Source organism: Heptranchias perlo, chromosome 13, assembly GCF_035084215.1.
Source record: "Heptranchias perlo isolate sHepPer1 chromosome 13, sHepPer1.hap1, whole genome shotgun sequence".
NCBI classification, from domain to species: Eukaryota; Metazoa; Chordata; class Chondrichthyes; order Hexanchiformes; family Hexanchidae; genus Heptranchias; species Heptranchias perlo.
The window spans coordinates 17750603-17770495 of record NC_090337.1 but is presented as its reverse complement, the minus strand read 5'-3'; the positions used below and the strand labels follow the sequence as shown (position 1 = coordinate 17770495).

At 41.5% G+C, this 19893-nt stretch overlaps 1 protein-coding gene across 1 annotated transcript in view; it reads left to right on the top strand.

Moving 5' to 3' along the window:
* dner (delta/notch-like EGF repeat containing) overlaps window positions 1-12983 on the top strand; it is a 227826-nt gene extending 214843 nt beyond the window's left edge. Inside the window, exons 11-13 of the mRNA XM_067995064.1 lie at window positions 5305-5436; window positions 6174-6420; window positions 10581-12983. Of these exons, the coding sequence (XP_067851165.1) occupies window positions 5305-5436; window positions 6174-6420; window positions 10581-10692 (491 nt within the window). The 3' untranslated portion in view covers window positions 10693-12983. The remainder of the gene's footprint in view (window positions 1-5304; window positions 5437-6173; window positions 6421-10580) is intronic.
* The last annotated feature ends 6910 nt before the right edge of the window (window positions 12984-19893 follow it).

Here is a 19893-nt window from a genome sequence, read left to right as displayed (position 1 = left end):
TGTGGTCTGGAGCCGAGTGGTCATAAGAACATAAGAACATAAGAAATTGGAGCAGGAGTAGGCCAATCGGCCCCTCGAGCCTGCTCCGCCATTCAATAAGATCATGGCTGATCTGATCCCAACCACAAATCTAAAGAACACAAGAAGTCGGAGCAGGACCCGGCCACATAGCCCCTGGGCCCTCTCCGCCACCCACAGGGCATTGACCGATCCGAACTCAGCTTCATGTCCAATTTCCTGCCCGCTCCCCATAACCCCTAATTCCCTTTACTTCTAGGAAACTGTCTATTTCTGTTTTAAATTTATCTAATGATGTAGCTTCCACAGCTTCCTGGGGCAGCAAATTCCACAGACCGACCACCCTCTGAGTGAAGAAGTTTCTCCTCATCTCAGTTTTGAAAGAGCAGCCCCTTATTCTAAGATTATGCCCCCTAGTTCTAGTTTCACCCATCTTTGGGAACATCCTTACTGCATCCACCCGATCAAGACCCTTCACAATCTTATATGTTTCAATAAGATCGCCTCTCATTCTTCTGAACTCCAATGAGTAGAGTCCCAATCTACTCAACCTCTCCTCATATGTCCGCCCCCTCATCCCCGGGATTAACCGAGTGAACCTTCTTTGTACTGCCTCGAGAGCAAGTATGTCTTTTCTTAAGTATGGAGACCAAAACTGTATGCAGTATTCCAGGTGCGGTCTCACCAATACCTTATATAACTGCAGCAATACCTCCTTGTTTTTATATTCTATCCCCCTAGCAATAAAAGCCAACATTCCGTTGGCTTTCTTGATCACCTGCTGCACCTGCATACCAACTTTTTGATTTTCTTGCACTAGGACCCCCAGATCCCTTTGTACTGCAGTACTTTCCAGTCTCTCGCCATTAAGAAAATAACTTGCTCTCTGATTTTTCCTGCCAAAGTGCATAACCTCACATTTTCCAATATTATATTGCATCTGCCAAATCTCCGCCCACTCACCCAGCCTGTCTATATCCCCTTGCAGGTTTTTTATGTCCTCCTCACTCTCTACTTTCCCTCCCATCTTTGTATCATCTGCAAATTTTGATATGTTGCACTCGGTCCCCTCCTCCAAATCGTTAATATAGATTGTAAAGAGTTGGGGACCCAGCACCGACCCCTGTGGAACACCACTGGTTACTGGTTGCCAGTCCGAAAATGAACCATTTATCCCAACTCTCTGCTTCCTGTTCGATAACCAATCCTCCACCCATGCCAGAATATTACCCCCAATCCCGTGATTTTTTATCTTAAGTAATAATCTTTTATGTGATGTTCAACATGGAGGAGGACTGATTCATCAGCTGAGGGAGGACGGTAGGTGGTAATCAGCAGGAGTTTCCTCGCCCATGTTTGACCTGATGTCATGAGGTTTCATGGGGTCCGGAGTCAATGTTGACGACTCCCAGGGCCACTCCCTCCTGACTGTATATCACTGTACCACCACCTCTGGTCAGTCTGTCCTGCCGGTGGGACAGGACATACCCAGGGATGGTGATGGAAGATTCTGGGACGTTGGCTGAAAGGTATGATTCTATGAGTATGGCTATGTCAGGCTGTTGCTTGACTGGTCTGTGGGACAGCTCTCCCAATGTTGGCACAAGTTCCCCATTGTGAGTGAGGAGGGCTTTGCAGGGTCGACTGGGCTTGGTTTGCCTTTGTCGTGTCCGGTGCCTAGTGGTCCGATGCCTGGTGGTCCGTCCGGTTTTATTCTTATTATGACTTTTTTTAGCGAGATTGTACAACTAAGAATCAACCACATTGCTGTGGATCTGGAGTCACATCGAGGCCAGACCGGATACGGACAGCAGGTTTCCATCGCTATCGGAAATTAGTGAACCAGATAGGTTTTTACGACAATCTGGTAGTTTCATGGCCACCATTACTGATACTAATTTTATTTTAAATTCCAGATTTTATTTAATTAATTGAATTAATGAGTGAATGTTTAGGGTGGTGGATGGGGTGCCAATCAAGCGGGCTGCTTTGTCCTGGATGGTGTCGAGCTTCTTGAGTGTTTTTGGGTCTGCACTCATCCAGGCAAGTGGAGAGTATTCCATCACACTCTTGACTTGTGCCTTGTAGATGCTGGAAAGGCTTTGGGGAGTCAGGAGGTGAGTCACTCGCCGCAGAATACCCAGCCTCTGATCTGCCCTTGTAGCCATAGTGTTTATGTGGCTGGTCCAGTTAAGTCAATGGTGACCCTCAGGATGTTGATGGTGGGGGATTTGGCGATGGTAATGCCGTTGAATGTCAAGGAGAGGTGGTTAGATTCTCTCCTGTTGGTAATGGTGATTGCCTGGCACTTGTTACTTGCCTGGCGCAAATGTTACTTGCCACTTATCAGCCTAAGCCTGGATGTTATTCAGGTCTTGCTGCATGCGGGCACGGACTGCTTCATTATCTGAGGGGTTGCAAATAGAACTGAACACTGTGCAATCACCAGTGAACATCCCCGTTTCTGACCTTATGATGGAGGGAAGGTCATTGATGAAGCAGCTGAAGATGGTTGGGCCTAGGACACTGCCCTGAGGAACTCCTGCAGCAATGTCCTGGGGCTGAGATGATTGGCCTCCAACAACCACTACCGTCGTCCTTTGTGCTAAGTATGTCTCCAGCCACTGGAGAGTTTTCCCCCTGATTCCCATTGACTTCAATTTTCATCGGGCTCCTTGGTGCCACACTCGGTCAAATGCTGCTTTGATGTCAAGGGCAGTTACTCTCATTTCACCTCTGGAATTCAGCTCTTTTGTCCATGTTTGGACCAAGGCTGTAATGAGATCTGGAGCTGTGTGGTCCTGGCAGAACCCAAACTGAGCATCGGTGAGCAGGTTATTGGTGAGTAAGTGCCGCTTGATAGCACTGTCGACGACACTTTCCATCACTTTGCTGATGATTGAGATTAGACTGATGGGACGTTAATTGGCCGGATTGGATTTGTCCTGCTTTTTGTGGACAGGACATACCTGAGCAATTTTCCACACTGTCGGGTAGATGCCAGTGTTGTAGCTGTACTGGAACAGTTTGGCTAGAGGCGCGGCTAGTTCTGGAGCACAAGTCTTCAGCACTACAGCCGGGATGTTGTCGGGGCCCATTGGCTTTGCTGTATCCAGTGCACTCAGCCGTTTCTTGATATCACCTGGCATATCATCTGACATATTACATGAGCCTGGGAGTGAGAGAGTGATACCGGCACATCGTTGTCCAAAATTGGAAAATGTTCTACTCCAACATCATCATCTCTCATCGGAGTGGACAACTGGTATCTCATGTGGCTCGTCAGTGGTTGAAGTGTAAGTCATTGAATGCTTTGTTTCACACTTAGTCATATATTCAATCCTCGTATGAGAGATGTGGAATAACATAAAGGATGCAATCAGCCACAATAAAACAGGCATCCTTCCTTTCATTTTTACCCAACAGTAGTTAATGAATAATTTTAGTCCAAGTAAGCTACTATATCCACCTGGGGGCCTGTTACACATACTTGGTTGTGGAACATTGAGCCAATCCAAAGTCCAGCAAAGGAGGAAATGGGGAGTGAATCTACAACTAGTGTGAAGGCATTGCTCAAGTTTGAGATTGAGCCACCACCTGTAACTGTGTAAAAGTGAAGGGGGAATAAGAGAGGAGGCAATGAGGGAGGGGTGAAAGTGAGACTTAAAGATAAGGAAAGAGGCAATATAAAAGAGTACCAGAAAGGGATAAGGGAGTAAGACAGGAACAAAGTGAAGGAGAGACAGAGAGAAGAAATGGAAGAAAGGGGAATGAGAGAGAACGACTGCACGTCCATAACAGAGCCCACCTGATTTTCCATCCATTTAAACTAAGAGACAGAAAATCAGGCAGGTTCAGTTAAGAGTTGTATGATCCTCCCCACCTAATTTTCCACTATGCATTGTGCTCAGGTGATCCTTTTATGCCAAGTGCAATAACAGGAAAATCCACCCTGTTATGTTGCAATTATTGTACAGAAGCCAAAAGTCTGACTTACTTTACAAAAGTGATTTCCTGACTAGATGCAATGGGAAGGATTAAGTGGCCATTACTAAAACAATAGTTAAATTAGCATTTCCATCAGCACCCACTGATCTCTTGCAAATAGCCTCAAACTTTAGACAAGTTGGCATCATTTAAATCAGGCTCAATAACACAGCATTTACATAGCCTGCATCTTTTGACTTCCACCGCACAAACACAGTAAATGTCCTGTTAAGGTTTTAGTACACAGTGGCTCACAGTTGACCGAGGTTGCTCCTGGAGTGTGATTCAGGTGACAGGTGGTGTGCGAGCACAGCAGTGAATGACATTATAGTCAACCAATTAATTGGTAGTTTCTTGAGACAATCTGTGTGTGGTTGCAGCGTTTAATTACTAGCGACCGAAATTCTTGTTTTGTTTTGTTGTGCTAATGTCATGGCAGCACTGTTATTATCAAATCTTGTGTAGTTAGACTCCTCCTGTGCCTTTCTCCAACATTCAGTGTATCTTGGAAGTGTTCAAAAGACATGTTTGTCGAAAGGGGATTTGGAAAACAAATTCTTCCTGGGACAAGATGTGGCTCATTGGCATCATCCTGTATAGGCTTCAATGAGTGGTTATACAGAATTAGCAGCTGTGTCTGGCCCTCCCTCATGTAGTCACTCCTTAGAGTAAGAGAGTTTACTGTCATGAAGAAGTGCTCAGCAGGAAGCCCTACCTGGACACACTGCATGCTGGGTAATACCCAGACAAGGGGAGAAATGAGATTGTAAAGGATTTCAAATTTCAGATCAAAGTTTTGGTGTAGGGCTACACCTGAAATCATCATCTATCTTTCTCTTGCAGAGGCTGACCGACCTGCTGTGCAATTTCCATCATTTCCTATTTTTTTATTTCATTTCCAGCATTCACGGGTCTTCTAGTCACTTGTGCAGGTCAAGCGTTTCAATTCCAGTTGTTGTGGCAGTAATTTTCAGTAGATATTTCTGATTGAATATTGATACCCAGAAAAGTTTGAAATCAATGGAACTAAAATGTTCCAGGTTCTACAATGGGCGGGCGATCCCAGGCAGCAAAGATGAAAATGACCCATTCTTTGTCGCCATGGTGAACAATTCAGCAAAGAATGCTGGGCAAATTTTTTTCCTTGGAACCAATCAGAAATCTGCCCAAAGTATCATCACACCTACAGACTGTGATCACCCCCAATATCTGTCATTAGGCAAAGAAGGGGAAAGTTTTACTTTCCAAAATGTTCTTCCAAATTTAAACATGGTTTCTGTCATTCTTCTGTTTGCGTAGGTGAAACATGTGAGGCTGATATAAATGAGTGCGACAGTAATCCTTGCCATCATGGAGGGACGTGCATGAACCAAGCAAATGGCTACACTTGCCAATGCCCACATGGCTGGGTTGGAATTAACTGCGATGTCCGTAAGTACTTCAGGCTTCTTCAACCTGCCACTTGTGATGCAGTTTAGCCCTTATCAGGAGTTGCACCAGTCGTCCTCTCCTTTGCCCGAGGACGCGTTCATTCCAAAAGCCTTTAAGAGTGTTTGATACCAATTATTTTATGTAGGAGGACACTTACTCTTAGTGCAAGAGTAGGAGCTTTAGTCTTAGCTCAACTGAAGCAGCAAGAATTGTATGTTTGAGCACCTGCTTTTTTCTTGTAATACAAACCTGGGATCAGCCAACCCAGATGGAGGCGCCTTTATTATTATTTCCACTGGGAAAGAATCACAAGCTCCAGAACGTGTTGAATAATAATAATAATAATAATGATTTCTTTTTAATCTATAATTCTAGCTTCTTTGCCAGGCTTTGAGAAATTTCAGTTTGGACAATCTTTTGTTCTCCTGTGGTCCACCATACAAATCCCAATCTGCAGACTATGCAATGAGAGATTTGGACAGAATGGATAATAATTTATAAATAAAGGCACAAATGACAAAATGTGTTGGGAAAGCTCATCAAATATAATCTCTTAATTCAAAGTTACTTAATACAGATAATTCTATTTTTAACGCTAAAATCTCACTTTGCTGTGTTATTTATGCTACATAATTCAAATTATTGGGTAGTTCAGTTTTTTTAGTGCAAAAAGCAATTATCAGGGATAGACTAGAGGTCCATAGCTTTGCCTTCAATATCTACATCTTTTTTTGTAGATCTGGAATGGAAGTCTGATCGGATGGCAGAGAGTCTGAATAACATGCCCCGTCACTCCCTCTACATTATCATTGGAGCCCTCTGCGTGGCCTTTGTTCTGATGCTGATCATTTTGATCGTGGGGATCTGCCGCATCAGCCGCATTGAGTACCAGGGCTCTTCCAGACCATCTTACGAAGAATTCTACAACTGCAGGAGCATTGACAGTGAATTCAGCAGTGCGATAGCTTCGATCCGACACGCCAGGTATGGGTGTACAACATTATCCATCACCATGATAACTTAAAAAATGATTTTTTTTCCCACCCCGCCCCCTATTACCCCCTCATGAAGAAAGGTTTATAAGAACATAAGAAATAGGAGCAGGAGTAGGCCAATCGGCCCCTCGAGCCTGCTCCGCCATTCAATAAGATCATGGCTGATCTGATCCTAACCTCAAATCTAAATTCATGTCCAATTTCCTGCCCGCTCCCCGTAACCTCTAATTCCCTTTACTTCTAGGAAACTGTCTATTTCTGTTTTAAATTTATTTAATGATGTAGCTTCCACAGCTTCCTGGGGCAGCAAATTCCACAGACCTACTACCCTCTGAGTGAAGAAGTTTCTCCTCATCTCAGTTTTGAAAGAGCAGCCCCTTATTCTATGATTATGCCCCCTAGTTCTAGTTTCACCCATCCTTGGGAACATCCTTACCGCATCCACCCGATCAAGCCCCTTCACAATCTTATATGTTTCAATAAGATCGCCTCTCAATCTTCTGAACTCCAATGAGTAGAGTCCCAATCTACTCAACCGCTCCTCATATGTCCACCCCCTCATCCCCGGGATTAACCAAGTGAACCTTCTTTGTACTGCCTCGAGAGCAAGTATGTCTTTTCTTAAGTATGGACACCAAAACTGTATGAAGTATTCCAGGTGCGGTCTCACCAATACCTTATATAACTGCAGCAATACCTCCCTGTTTTTATATTCTATCCCCCGAGCAATAAAAGCCAACATTCCGTTGGCCTTCTTGATCACCTGCATACTAACATTTTGATTTTCTTGCACTAGGACCCCCAGGTCCCTTTGTACTGCTGTACTTTCCAGTTTCTCGCCTTTAAGATAATAACTTGCTCTCTGATTTTTCCTGCCAAAGTGCATAACCTCACATTTTCCAATATTGTATTGCATCTGCCAAATCTCCGCCCACTCACCCAGCCTGTCTATATCCCCCTGTAGGTTTTTTATGTCCTCCTCACTCTCTACTTTCCCTCCCATCTTTGTATCATCTGCAAACTTTGATATGTTACACTCGGTCCCCTCCTCCAAATCGTTAATATAGATTGTAAAGAGTTGGGGACCCAGTACCGACCCCTGCGGAACACCACTGGCTACTGGTTGCCAGTCCGAGAATGAACCATTTATCCCAACTCTCTGCTTCCTGTTAGATAACCAATCAACCAATCCTCCACCCATGCCAGAATATTACCCCCAATCCAGTGATTCTTTATTTTGAGCAATAATCTTTTATGTGGCACCTTGTCGAATGCCTTCTGGAAGTCTAAATACACTACATCCACTGGTTCTCCTTTATCCACCCTGTACGTTATGTCCTCAAAGAACTCAAGCAAATTTGTCAGACATGACTTCCCCTTCATAAAGCCATGCTGACTTTGTCCTATTAAATTATGTTTATCCAAATGTTCCGCTACTGTCTCCTTAATAATAGACTCCAAAATTTTACCCACCACAGATGTTAGGCTAACTGGTCTATAATTTCCAGCCTTCTGCCTACTACCCTTTTTAAATAAGGGTGTTACGTTAGCAGTTTTCCAATCTGCCGGGACCTTTGCCAAGTCCAGAGAATTTTGGAAAATTATTACCAAAGCATCCACAATCCCCACTGCCACTTCCCTCAAGACCCTAGGATGTAAGCCATCAGGTCCAGGGGATTTATCCGCCTTGAGTCCCATTAATTTACTGAGTACCAATTCCTTAGTGATTTTAATCGTATTTAGCTCCTCCCCCCCCCCCCCCCCCCAGAGCCCCCTGTTTGTCCAGTGTTGGGATATTCTTAGTGTCCTCTACCATAAAGACTGAAACAAAATATTTGCTCAGCATTTTTGCTATCTCCATGTTTCCCACCATTAATTTCCCGGTCTCATCCTCTAAGGGACCTACGTTTGCCTTAGCCACCCTTTTTCTTTTTATATAACTGTAGAAACTCTTGCTATCTGTTTTTATATTTTTTGCTAATTTATTTTCATAATCTATCTTCCCTTTCTTAATCAATCCTTTAGTTACTTTTTGCTGTCTTTTGAAGACTTCCCAATCTTCTATCCTCCCACTAGGTTTGGCTACCTTATATGTCCTTGTTTTTAGTCGGATACTATCCTTAATTTCTTTACTTAGCCACGGATGGCTGTCATTTCTTTTACACCCTTTTCTCCTCAGTGGAATATATTCTTTTTGAAAGTTGTAAAATAACTCCTTAAATGAACACCACTGCTCATGTACCGTCTTACCCTTTAATCTATTTTCCCAGTCCACTTTAATCAATTCCGCTCTCATACCATCATAGTCTCCTTTATTCAAGCTCAGTACGCTTGTTTGAGAACCAACCTTCTCACCCTCTAATTGGATATGGAATGTAACCATGTTATGGTCACTCATTCCAAGGGGATCCTTAACTAGGACATTATTAATTAATCCTGGCTCATTACACAGGACCAGGTCCAAGGTTGCCTGCCCCCTTGTAGGATCAGTTACATACTGCTCAAGAAATCCATCCCTAATACACTCAATAAACTCTTCCTCAAGGCTGCCCTGCCCAATTTGATTTGTCCAGTCAATATGATAGTTAAAATCCCCCATAATTATAGCTGTTCCCTTATTACATGCCCCGACTATTTCCTGATTAATACTTCTTCCAGCAGAGTTGCAACTATTAGGAGGCCTATATACTACGCCCACTAGTGTTTTTTCCCCTTATTATTCCTTATCTCTACCCAAACTGTTTCATTATCCTGATCCTTTGTCCCAATATCATTTCTCTGTATTACAGTGATTTCTTCCTTTATTAACATAGCCACCCCACCTCCCCTTCCTTCCTGCCTGTCCTTCCTGATTGTTAAATACCCTGGCATATTTAATTCCCAGTCGTTGTCACCCTACAGCCATGTTTCTGTAATGGCCACAAGATCATACCCATACGTAGTTATTTGTGCCGTTAACTCATCCATTTTGTTACGAATGCTATGTGCATTCAGATAAAGAACTTGCAAATATGTTTTGTGACACTTAGTTCCTGCTTTTTCCTTTTTTAACACTTTACCTTTTACTCCATACCTTCTGTCCCTTCCTGACACGCTTTCCTCTGTCTCCCTGCTCAGGTTCACAACCCCCTGCCACAGCTTTGATGCTGGGTTAATCGCCTTACGCCTTCTAGTTTTTATTTTATCTGTCGTGCCTTAAGTACACTTTAGGCACGAAGCTGCTCTACGCTTTTCCCTTTCACTTGTTCTTGAACAACTGTTTGTACTATTTGTATTGCAGATTTCCCCTGGGTCTTCCCCTCTCTTGCTGCTCTCAACTTTATTCCCTTCTGACTCCCTCGCTCAGGTTCCCATCCCCCTGCCACTCTTGTTTAAACCTTCCCCAACAGCACTAGCAAACACCCCCGCGAGGACATTGGTCCCGGTCCTGCTCGGGTGTAACCCGTCACGCTTGTACAGGTCCCACCTTCCCCATAGCCGGTCCCAATATCCCAGGAATCTAAATCCCTCCCTCCTACACCATCCCTGCAGCCACGCATTCATCCTGTCTATTCTCCTGTTCCTATACTCACTAGCACGTGGCACCGGTAGTAATCCTGAGATCACTACCTTTGAAGATCCTGCTTTTTAATTTATCTCCTAACTCCTTAAATTCACCTTGCAGGACCTCATCCCTTTTTTTACCTATGTCGTTGGTACCAATATGGACCACGACTAATTCTTGACTGTTTTGGTTGAGTATTGAAACAATCATGGCCCTGGTTTAAAAATAACTATCTGCACAAACCTTTTCCTTCATTACTGGTAGTTAAGTCCACCTTTCTTTGAATTTTTAAACAGTGAAACATAAACAGCACAGTTATGTGATCCAGTGCAATGTTACCAGTGATTGTACTGAAGGTAGGAGAAATCACAATAGTGTCCTAGTCAGTCCCAGTGCTATCAGCCTCACCATAATCTAAGTAAATGATAGTAAATCATGAAGATATGTGGGTTAAACATGGATATTTTTCATTTTTAGTGTGGTGTGTTATGAGGGCTCTATGGTTTCCCCTCACCCACCCTTGAACTCACAAAGTTTTCCTTTTCTTACTTGTTCTGATTATATCTCCTCACTCTCTCTCCATGTCTTTTCTTTAATTGCTTTAGGTTTGGCAAGAAGGCCAGGCCAGCAATGTACGATGCAACCCCTGTGGCCTATGAAGATTACAGCCCTGATGATAAACCACTGGTCACTTTAATTAAAACAAAAGATTTGTAAAGCACAGCTCATCTTTTATGGGTATAAAAAGGGAAGATAAAGTACAAACACACACACAACACACAAGCTAAATATTTTTAAGACAATGTACTGCTAAAACATGTAAGAGATTTGCTTTATGAGCTAGATAGTCATTTTCCAGTAGTTGATCGTACAAACCAATTTTATGCAGTATATTTCAATTGAAAAATGTTTGTGTTTCTAAACTACTTGCTATGTTAATTAAATATATTTTCAATGTTGCTAATGATCTTGAAAAATATTTATCTTATTAGATTGTGAACTATTTACAGAAACTATAAGAGCTCTAAGCTCTAGAACCTGATTGTTGGTATATTTGTGTTTTCCTGTCTCTGTGAAACAATAATGCACCATAGTTTGTAGGAATTTGGATTTGTTTTTGATAACTCATTTCTTTAACTCATTTTATTGGGAGAGTAGATAGCATGGGGGATTGGAACACTGTTCTTTCACCTCTGATACTTGAGTTTGAGCTCTGCCCAAAATACTGGGATTAATTTCTCCTCTGAGTGACCATTCAAATGGTCCAAAGTGAACCTCCCAGTGTCCAAAATAAAAAAACTGCCTGCAATTTGTCACAAGGTTGGCAGTCCTATTCAGAGAGGCCAGAAGAATGGCCAATGGGGTAAATGAAGGTGTCGCAGTGTTGCAGTGCACTCCTGCTTTACCCTACACCAAACAGAAACTGTACCAGACCCAAGAATAATTCACATTGAATGTAAAATAAAAGTGGGGAAATGTTCTGTTTCCCATTTAACCAGCTCTCTGTTGGGCTCAGTACTTCTCCCTTAACAGTTCACTAGTGATATAATCAGCACCCACTCTTTAAAGTTATTTTTTTTTAAAACAACAGAAAAACAAACGGTTCAAATTAATAATTCTTTGAAACTATTTGATTGTTAAAAGCCGAATGCTGAAATACCCCTTTAAATTATAAATATCAAAATCAACTAGGATGTGTCTTGCTCAAAGCTTAGATGGAAACTTAATTTCTACATGCTATGGTACTTATTTTAGTGTATTTGCCTTAAAGAGGGAGTCTCGTCATCAGAACCTTTTTTAAAAAATCAGTTACAATTATTCATTATCGTTAAATGTATATTTCTGTCGAGATTTTTATTTAAAAATCTCTTTTAAACAATGGGTCATTAAAGGAGGAATTGGCTTAGACAAGTTAGTGATCCTGATGATGTGAAAGAGGCTGATTAACATTACGCACAAGTGAAATGGACGCAGCCTGGGCTAATGGCTCGACAACTACTGATATCATTAATTCAGCTCCCTCATACGAGCGATTTTCAATCTCAGCATCTCTTCCCAGCCACTTCCCCCACAATAAAATCAACAAACCATGGTCAAACAAAAATATTCCTCAAAGATCAACATATGCAGACTAGAATAAACAAAGGGATATTAGTTGGACAGTATTGTGTCACTGGGGAGATTTTCGTCAAGCTGGATATTGATCAAACCCATGACCAACCAGTCCAAAAACTTCATTCTCATACTGCCGGGCAGGGAAGGTAGATGTATCTGTTTCCAAAGTAAACACCTTATTATTTATACCTTAATATTATGGTTCACACCTTATTATTTTAATAAATTAGATCTAATTCTATAAATTAGAATTCAAACAGCAGAAGTAACTGGTATGGCAATAACCTAATGATAAGTGTAATTTCCACATTCCGCTCTCACTACTAATCAGGTAAGTTGTCTATAAATTAATTTACTCCTTTTAATATTACTGGAAAGCCTTTCTAACTGTTTTAAAAAGAGACAAGAATGTTGAGAGACTCACTCTTTAGATACCTAGATTTTAGTAATGCACATTGTAATGAAACATGAAGAGGTCTATAAAATGTGATACTGCTGCGCATCCCTTATTAAAGCTGCAATTAAGTTTAAGGAGTGACATTGTGCTCCTCAAGCAAAAGTATTTTGTTATGTGCAAGTTGAACATTTTGGCATATGCTTCAGTTTTTCCTGCTAGGAATATGTTATTGTAATAACTGTGTGTTTAAAATTCAAGTTTGTGGTCGTTTTTTGCTCTTCTGTAGCTGGTATTTATTTGTGAGGGGTAGGAGTGTCCTTCGATGTATTGGACTGTAAAGTGTGTCTTAAATTTCAAAAGTGCTCATTGGTCAACAGGGCCTGTTTGTGACAGAAGTAGACTGTTTAATTTGCTCCATTAAATTCATGCATCAAAGCTGTATGTTTAATGAAACAATAAAGCTCTTACACAAAAAAAACCTTATTAGCAATGCAAAGATCTCTGTGGTCTCAGTTCATTGTGTTTTTAATTATTTAGATTATATAATAAATCTTGTACACTTCTGGCACATTAGCCTCATCCACTGAGAGCACATATTGAGAAATCACACGCACGCAGCCCGTGATTTTCCATCCATCAACTTTTAATAGACAGAGAACTCAGGGCTGTGTGGACATGATTTTCTAATGTCCCAGTGGATGAGACTCCATTCTGGGAACATGCAATCAGAAAATTTATCATTAGATATCAATTTTTATTGTTTCACCTCTGGAATCTGGTCTTGAATTTAGGTCATACAGATTACCCTTTTCGCTGGTTACGAGGAGGATTCTAATTGAAATTCCAGTTGATCTTAATTGTCGCTGACGTGGACACTGACTAAATACCATTCTAGCTGTCGGTTTCGATCCTGGCATAGGCCAGCTGTATATCCAGCATAAAATAACAATCCAGAAGGTTGTTGAACCCTTTATGAAACCTTTACCAAAGGGCTTTAAGGACAGACCAATTTTATTGAGGTTGGAGAAGGTTACAGAGATAAATGGCCTAGCTCTAATTTTAGGATTGTGCCCCCTTTGTTCTGGATTTCTCCCATCAAAGGAAATAGTTTTTCTGTATCTACCCTATCGAATCCTTTTGTCATTTTAAACACCTCGATTAGATCATCCCTCAACCTTCTAAACTCAAGGGAATATAAGCCAAGTTTATGCAACTTGTCCTCATAATTAAACCTTTTAGATCCCCGTGTCATTCTGGTGAATCTGTGCTGTACCTCCTCCAAGGCCAGTATATCCTTCCTGAGGATTGGTGCCCAGAACTGAACACAGTATTCCAGATGAGGTCTGGTCAAAGCTCTGTAAAACCGAAGCATCACTTGCTCCCCTTTGTATTCCAGCCCCCTTGAGATAAAGGCCGACATTCCCATTAGCAATTTTGATTAATATTTTTTTCTCGTTTGTGTAAGCCTTTTTCTTTTAACTTGATACAGTCTTTTACCTCATTGATTGACCATGGTTGCTTCACTGCACAAATGGAGCTTTTGTTATTTTAGGGGTTATGTACTGGTATTGTACCAAATACCTCTTTGAATACTTCTCATTGTTTGTCAGTTAGGCTGACCACACCAAACTTTGTGCAGCCTTGTGTAGTGGATTTCTAATATTTACAATCACAGTGGGGTAGATTTATAACAAGTGAGCGACCAATAGAGCTAGCTGGAGTCCCCGCCCATTTTGAGGGCTGGGCCTACGTGTTAATGTTGTGGGTATTAAACAGGCATCCTGTTGCGGTTTGCCAGTTCTGGGCTGGCACAATATTGTGTTGCCTGGAGGCCAACCTAGCCGGGAAAATAGTAGGTCCTGGGCAGGATGTTACAATCACAGAGGATGGAGCTTGTGGAGATTGGAGGAGCACTCCTGCTCCTCCTAGCCCCCCTAAAAATAATTTTATCGCTTACCTTTTTGGGCTGCTTCCGCCATTCTTCCAAGTTTTACTGAGAGGAGCGGACACTTTGCCGAGTAGGCAGTTAAAATGACATTGGGGAGTAGATTAATGAGGCTCCCACCTGATTTGAGTGGACACCCTGGCCATCCAAAGGAAGGGCCCAGGAAATATGGCGGCAGAGCAGGAACATGGCAGTAAGTCTACCACTTCCATTTTAACCCTGCTATAGCCCCCTTTCTAGCCTGCAGTTAAAGTTAAAGGGTATTAAGTGGAGTAGAAGTATCATAGAATCATAGAAAGGTTACAGCACAGAAGGAGGCCATCCGGCCCGTCAAGTCCATGCCGGCTCTATGCAAGAGCAATCCATCTAGTCCCACTCTCCCACCCTTTCCCCATAGCCCTGCAAATTTTTTTCTTTCAAGTACTTATCCAGTTCCCTTTTGAAGGCCATGATTGAATTTGCCTCCACCGCCCCCTCGGGCAGTGCATTCCAGATCCTAACCAGTCGCTGTGTAAAAATGCTTTTCCTCATGTCAACTTTGGTTCTTTTGCCAATCACCTTAAATCTATGTCCTCTGGTTCTTGACCCTTCCACCAATGAGAACAGTTTCTCTCTATCTACTCTGTCTAGACGTTTCATGATTTTGAATACCTCTATCAAATCTCCTCACAACTTCCTCTGTTCCAAGCTGAGCAACCCCAGCTTCTCCAGTCTATCCACGTAACTAAAGTCCCTCATCCCTGGAATCATTCCAGTAAATCTCTTCTGCATCCTCTCTAAGGCTTTCACATCTTTCCTGAAGTGCGGTGCCCAGAACTGGACACAATACTCCAGTTGTGGCCGAACCAGAGTTTAAAAAGGTTCATCATGACTTCCGTACTTCTGTATCAAATCAGCAATTCCAATTATAATTACACTGAACAGCCTTCTGTCACATAGACAATGAAAATATCATGAGTTGCAGAATAGCTCACATAGAGCCCATCGTACAAAGACAGTTACATGGAAATAAACCTACCGTACATGGAACCATGTTACCCATAGAGTAGTTTTACTGTTATAAGGAGTAACAGGATGTGTGGTTATACTTAACTATAATTTTCCTAATTGCACTAAGAACCTGGCATATTTTGAAATTCCTACAAGAGCCTTCTGCAACAATTTTAACATGTTCATAATTTGAAGTGAATGGCTCCCGTAATATTTTCCAGAACTACAATATACAGCGTTTCTTCCAGTGCGATTTTAATCAACTGTGCACATCTGCTTGTTCTACAGTCTGCAATGTGTATGGTGTGAAGCCATGCAAGCAACATAGATTTCCCCCTCTACCCTGCAACCCCCCCAACCCCGTTAGTGACAGTAAACAGCCAAAGTAATTTACTTGACCTCATGGTGCAGTGGGGCGCAAAACAAGATCCATTCTAGCATTTTGCAACAGTGTAAACATGTTTCACTAAAATACCAATTCAAATGTAATAGCCATTAATTTATTTTTTAAATGTCAGCTGACTTACCCCCAGCCTTGGTACTTCTAATTTTTCCCAATCCTCCACAGCATGATTAAGACAAAAGTGACCCATTTAACTTGCCTCTGCTATCTGAGGCTATTTCTTCCTCCCAGACCAACTTTTCTTTATCAGTATTCAAGCGCTGCCATTGTATTTTAATAAGGATATGAATGATGATTTGGTAGTGCATGATGAACTGACCACTCATTTTGGTCTAAAAATGGAACTATTTTAATATATTTCACCCTTTACAAATAAATAAAAAATTAAATACAGCTCCAAATACAACTTTGCTGGTGGCACTGAGGCTTTCTAGGGGTAATCGCGGTTTGTGAAATCAGACACACAGCCTAGCACCGCCCAATTCACAACAGGCTCTGTTATAGAAAAAAACTCCATTGTGTTGTCAAATTTATTACTTGAGCGGAACAACTCTTTCACTGTCGAAAAACAAAATACTGGAAATCTGAAATAAAAACAGAAAATGCTGGAAATACTCAGCAAGTCAGGCAGCATCTGTGGAGAAAGAAACAGAGTTAACCGTTCAGGTCAATGACCTTTCGTCAGAACTGGAAGAAGTGAAAGAATTAACAGTTTTTAAGCAAAGATAGAGTCAGGCAAAGTGGGGGGATGAATGGGAGGGGAGGAAAGAACAAAAAGGAAGGTCACTGATAGGGTGGAGGGCAGGCGTGATTGGAGTACTTGTACATCTTTCAATTTAGTACACTATTCGCTGCTCACAATGCAGTCTCCTCTACACTGGGGAGACCAAACGCAGATTGGGTGATCGCTTTGCTGAACACCTCCGTTCTGTCCGCAAGTGTGACCCTGACCTGCCGGTTGCTTGCCATTTTAATTCTCCTTTCCACTCCCACTCTGACCTCTCTGTCCTCGGCCTCCGACACTGTTCCAATAAAGCTCAATGGAAGCTTGAGGAACAGCATCTCATCTTTCGATTTGGCACTTTACAACCTTCCGGACTCAACATTGATTTCAATAACTTCAGATCATAGCCACTGCTCCCATTTTTTCTTGAGCAGGTGCTGGTAATGGTTCTGCTGTTGCCATTTACAGCTCCTCTAAACCCATCTTTTGTTTCTTTACTTATCCCATTACCACCCTCTTTGCCTCACAGCATCATCCCTTTTGTCATTCAATCACTCCTGCCCTCCACCCTAACACAAACCTTCCCTTTTGTTCTTTCCTCCCCTCCGCACCACCCCCCCACTTTGTACTGGGCTTTGTACTTGCTTAAAAAATGTTCAATCTTTCACATCTTCCAGTTCTGACGAAAGGTCATCGACCGGAAACGTTAATTCTGTTTCTTTCTCCACAGATGCTGCCTGACTTGCTGAACTTTTCCAGCACTTTCTGTTTTTATTTAATTCACTATCCACTGGCAGCATTCAAGATTATACCGAATAAAATAAAGAATTTTGTGCAACAACTAGCAATTGTGTTTTACATCTGCACTGGTGCTTGTGCATATTTAAGATTAATACACATCTTGGAATTCATTCCAATACTACTTTGTTCTGTTTACAAAATTACCTGCGTAATCCAGATGCAGATCTGAAAGTGTTCATTTAAATGGCAATCTGTAGCAGTGCTGTTTTTCTTTTAAAGATCTCACTGCTATTACCCTGTTTGATTTCACCAATGTATGCAAATATTAGCAGCACCTAGAAGTCTTGATATGTCTCACTGTTTATTTGGTCACCTTTTGATATATTTTCGATGTGTGTGCTGATTTCACGTTCAGACAGTATCCTCTTTGTAACGATAAAATTCTGCTCCTCTAGTTGCTTGAATGGAGGCATTAGTTCTGGAGCATTTGATTTTTCTGAAAATATTAAAGGCTATCTGTCTTATTGAAGAAAATCCAATTTCTTATAATGTCCGCTTGCATTAATCAATACTGCAGCATAGATGAGGAACGCTTAGCTTTTTGCCTGTGTTTTCCCTAAATTATTCATGTGTTTCAACAGTGTGAGCAGGAAATGTAGGGGAAAAAATTAATATAAGGGCTCTCCTTGGTTTACGTACATCAGGAAGGGCCGAAGATGCATCCACTGGGCGGATAATGGGGTGTGACAACATCCACAATTATTTTGGCATGGTGTGCGTACCCTTCCCCTCCCCTCTCCACATCCCTTCAGCTCTTTATACATAGTTGTATCTCTGGGAATGGGCCACCTTTGATTACTGGTCTGTGGTCAGGTAGAGTTGTGTTGAGTTGCCTCCTGATTGTTATCCATTGTCCTCTAATGAGAAGTATTCAGGTGCACATGTCAGAAGAGGATTGGATTTGGCTGTGATACCAACCCTATTGAATAGCCTGGTGAGACTTGCAATCCAGGATCAGTAGAACATCTACATGGGTGATTTACAAGAGGCTGCCAGCTCCATGGAATTGAATGCCACCATGCGTCACCACTCACTTTCTTCCTCTATTTTGTTATTCACTTATGAATTTAAGACATACAATATTGTAATCTTCAGTTTTGTAAATGCTACAAATTCAGGCCAACCAAAGATAAAACTCAATAAAAGCATATGCAATATTCCTACTCAGGTAATATTATGCTGAATCAGGGTCACCAAGTACACTTTACATATTTTAGAGGCACTTGTTTCCACCAAGGACAATTGTCAGTAACTCATTTTTTTGTACTAAGAGTATTTACTGCACATTATACCTGGAAGAATGGTAGCAAAGGTTCTGCTGATAAGACCTTGATGTTGGAGCGGATTTTATTTTCTATTTCACAATTAACAATAAGCAGTGCCAATCATAACCATCTCTACTAACGGTCAAAGATTTCAAAACAGTTTTGGAAAAGTTGAATCAAACAATTGACGCCTCTGAATTTCTCTTGAACAATTTATGTCAAAAAATTTTTCCCTACAATGGGGCTGTCTTAAAAAAAGATAATTAGAATTATACTGATGATTGGCCCCACAGATTATCTGCAGACTTCATAGATTAACATCCTCCAGTTGAATATCAGCAAGACTGAGGCTATTCTCTTCAATTCCTGGCAGCACCTTTTTACCAAGATTCTTTTGTTTGATATCGTGAAATGAATGCTAAGTGTAAAGTTTACATGTATGACACACAAGTTAGAAAGCATCTGGAAATTAGATGAAAAGGTATGACGGTAGATAAGCAGTGGCAAACATTTAAAGAAATATTTCAGAATTCTCAACGAGTATACATTCTATTGAGAAATAAAAACTCCATGGGAAAAGCGATCCATCCTGGCTAACTAAAGAAATTAAGGATAGTATTAGATTAAAAGAAAAGGCTTATAATGTTGCAAAGAACAGTAGTAATCCTGAGGATTGGGAGAGTTTTAGAAACCAGCAAAGGATGACCAAAAAATTGATAAAAAGGGAGAAAACAGACTATGAGAGTAAGCTAGCAAGAAATGTAAAAACAGATTGTAGGAGGTTCTACAAGTATGTAAAAAGGAAGAAAGTAGCAAAAGTAAACGTTAGTCCCTTAGAGGCTGGGACAGGAGAAATTATAATGGGGAATAAGGAAATGGCGGAGACGTTAAACAAATATTTTGTATCTGTCTTCACAGCATAAGACACAAAAAGCATTCCAGAAATAGTGGGGAACCAAGGGGCAAATGAGAGTGAGGAACTTAAAACAATATCACAAGAGAAAAATTACTTGAGAAACTAATGGGGCTAAAAGCCAACAAATCCCCAGGACCTGATGGCCTATATCCGAGGGTTCTAAAAGAGGTGGCTGCAGAGATGGTGGATGCATTGGTTGTGATTTTCCAAAATTCCCTGGGTTTTAGAACAGTCTCTGCGTATTGGAAGGTAGCAAATATAACACCGCTATTCAAGAAAGGATGGAGAGAGAAAACAGGGAACTACAGTCTGACATGAGTCGTCGGGAAAATGCTGGAATCTGTTATTAAGGATGTGGTAAC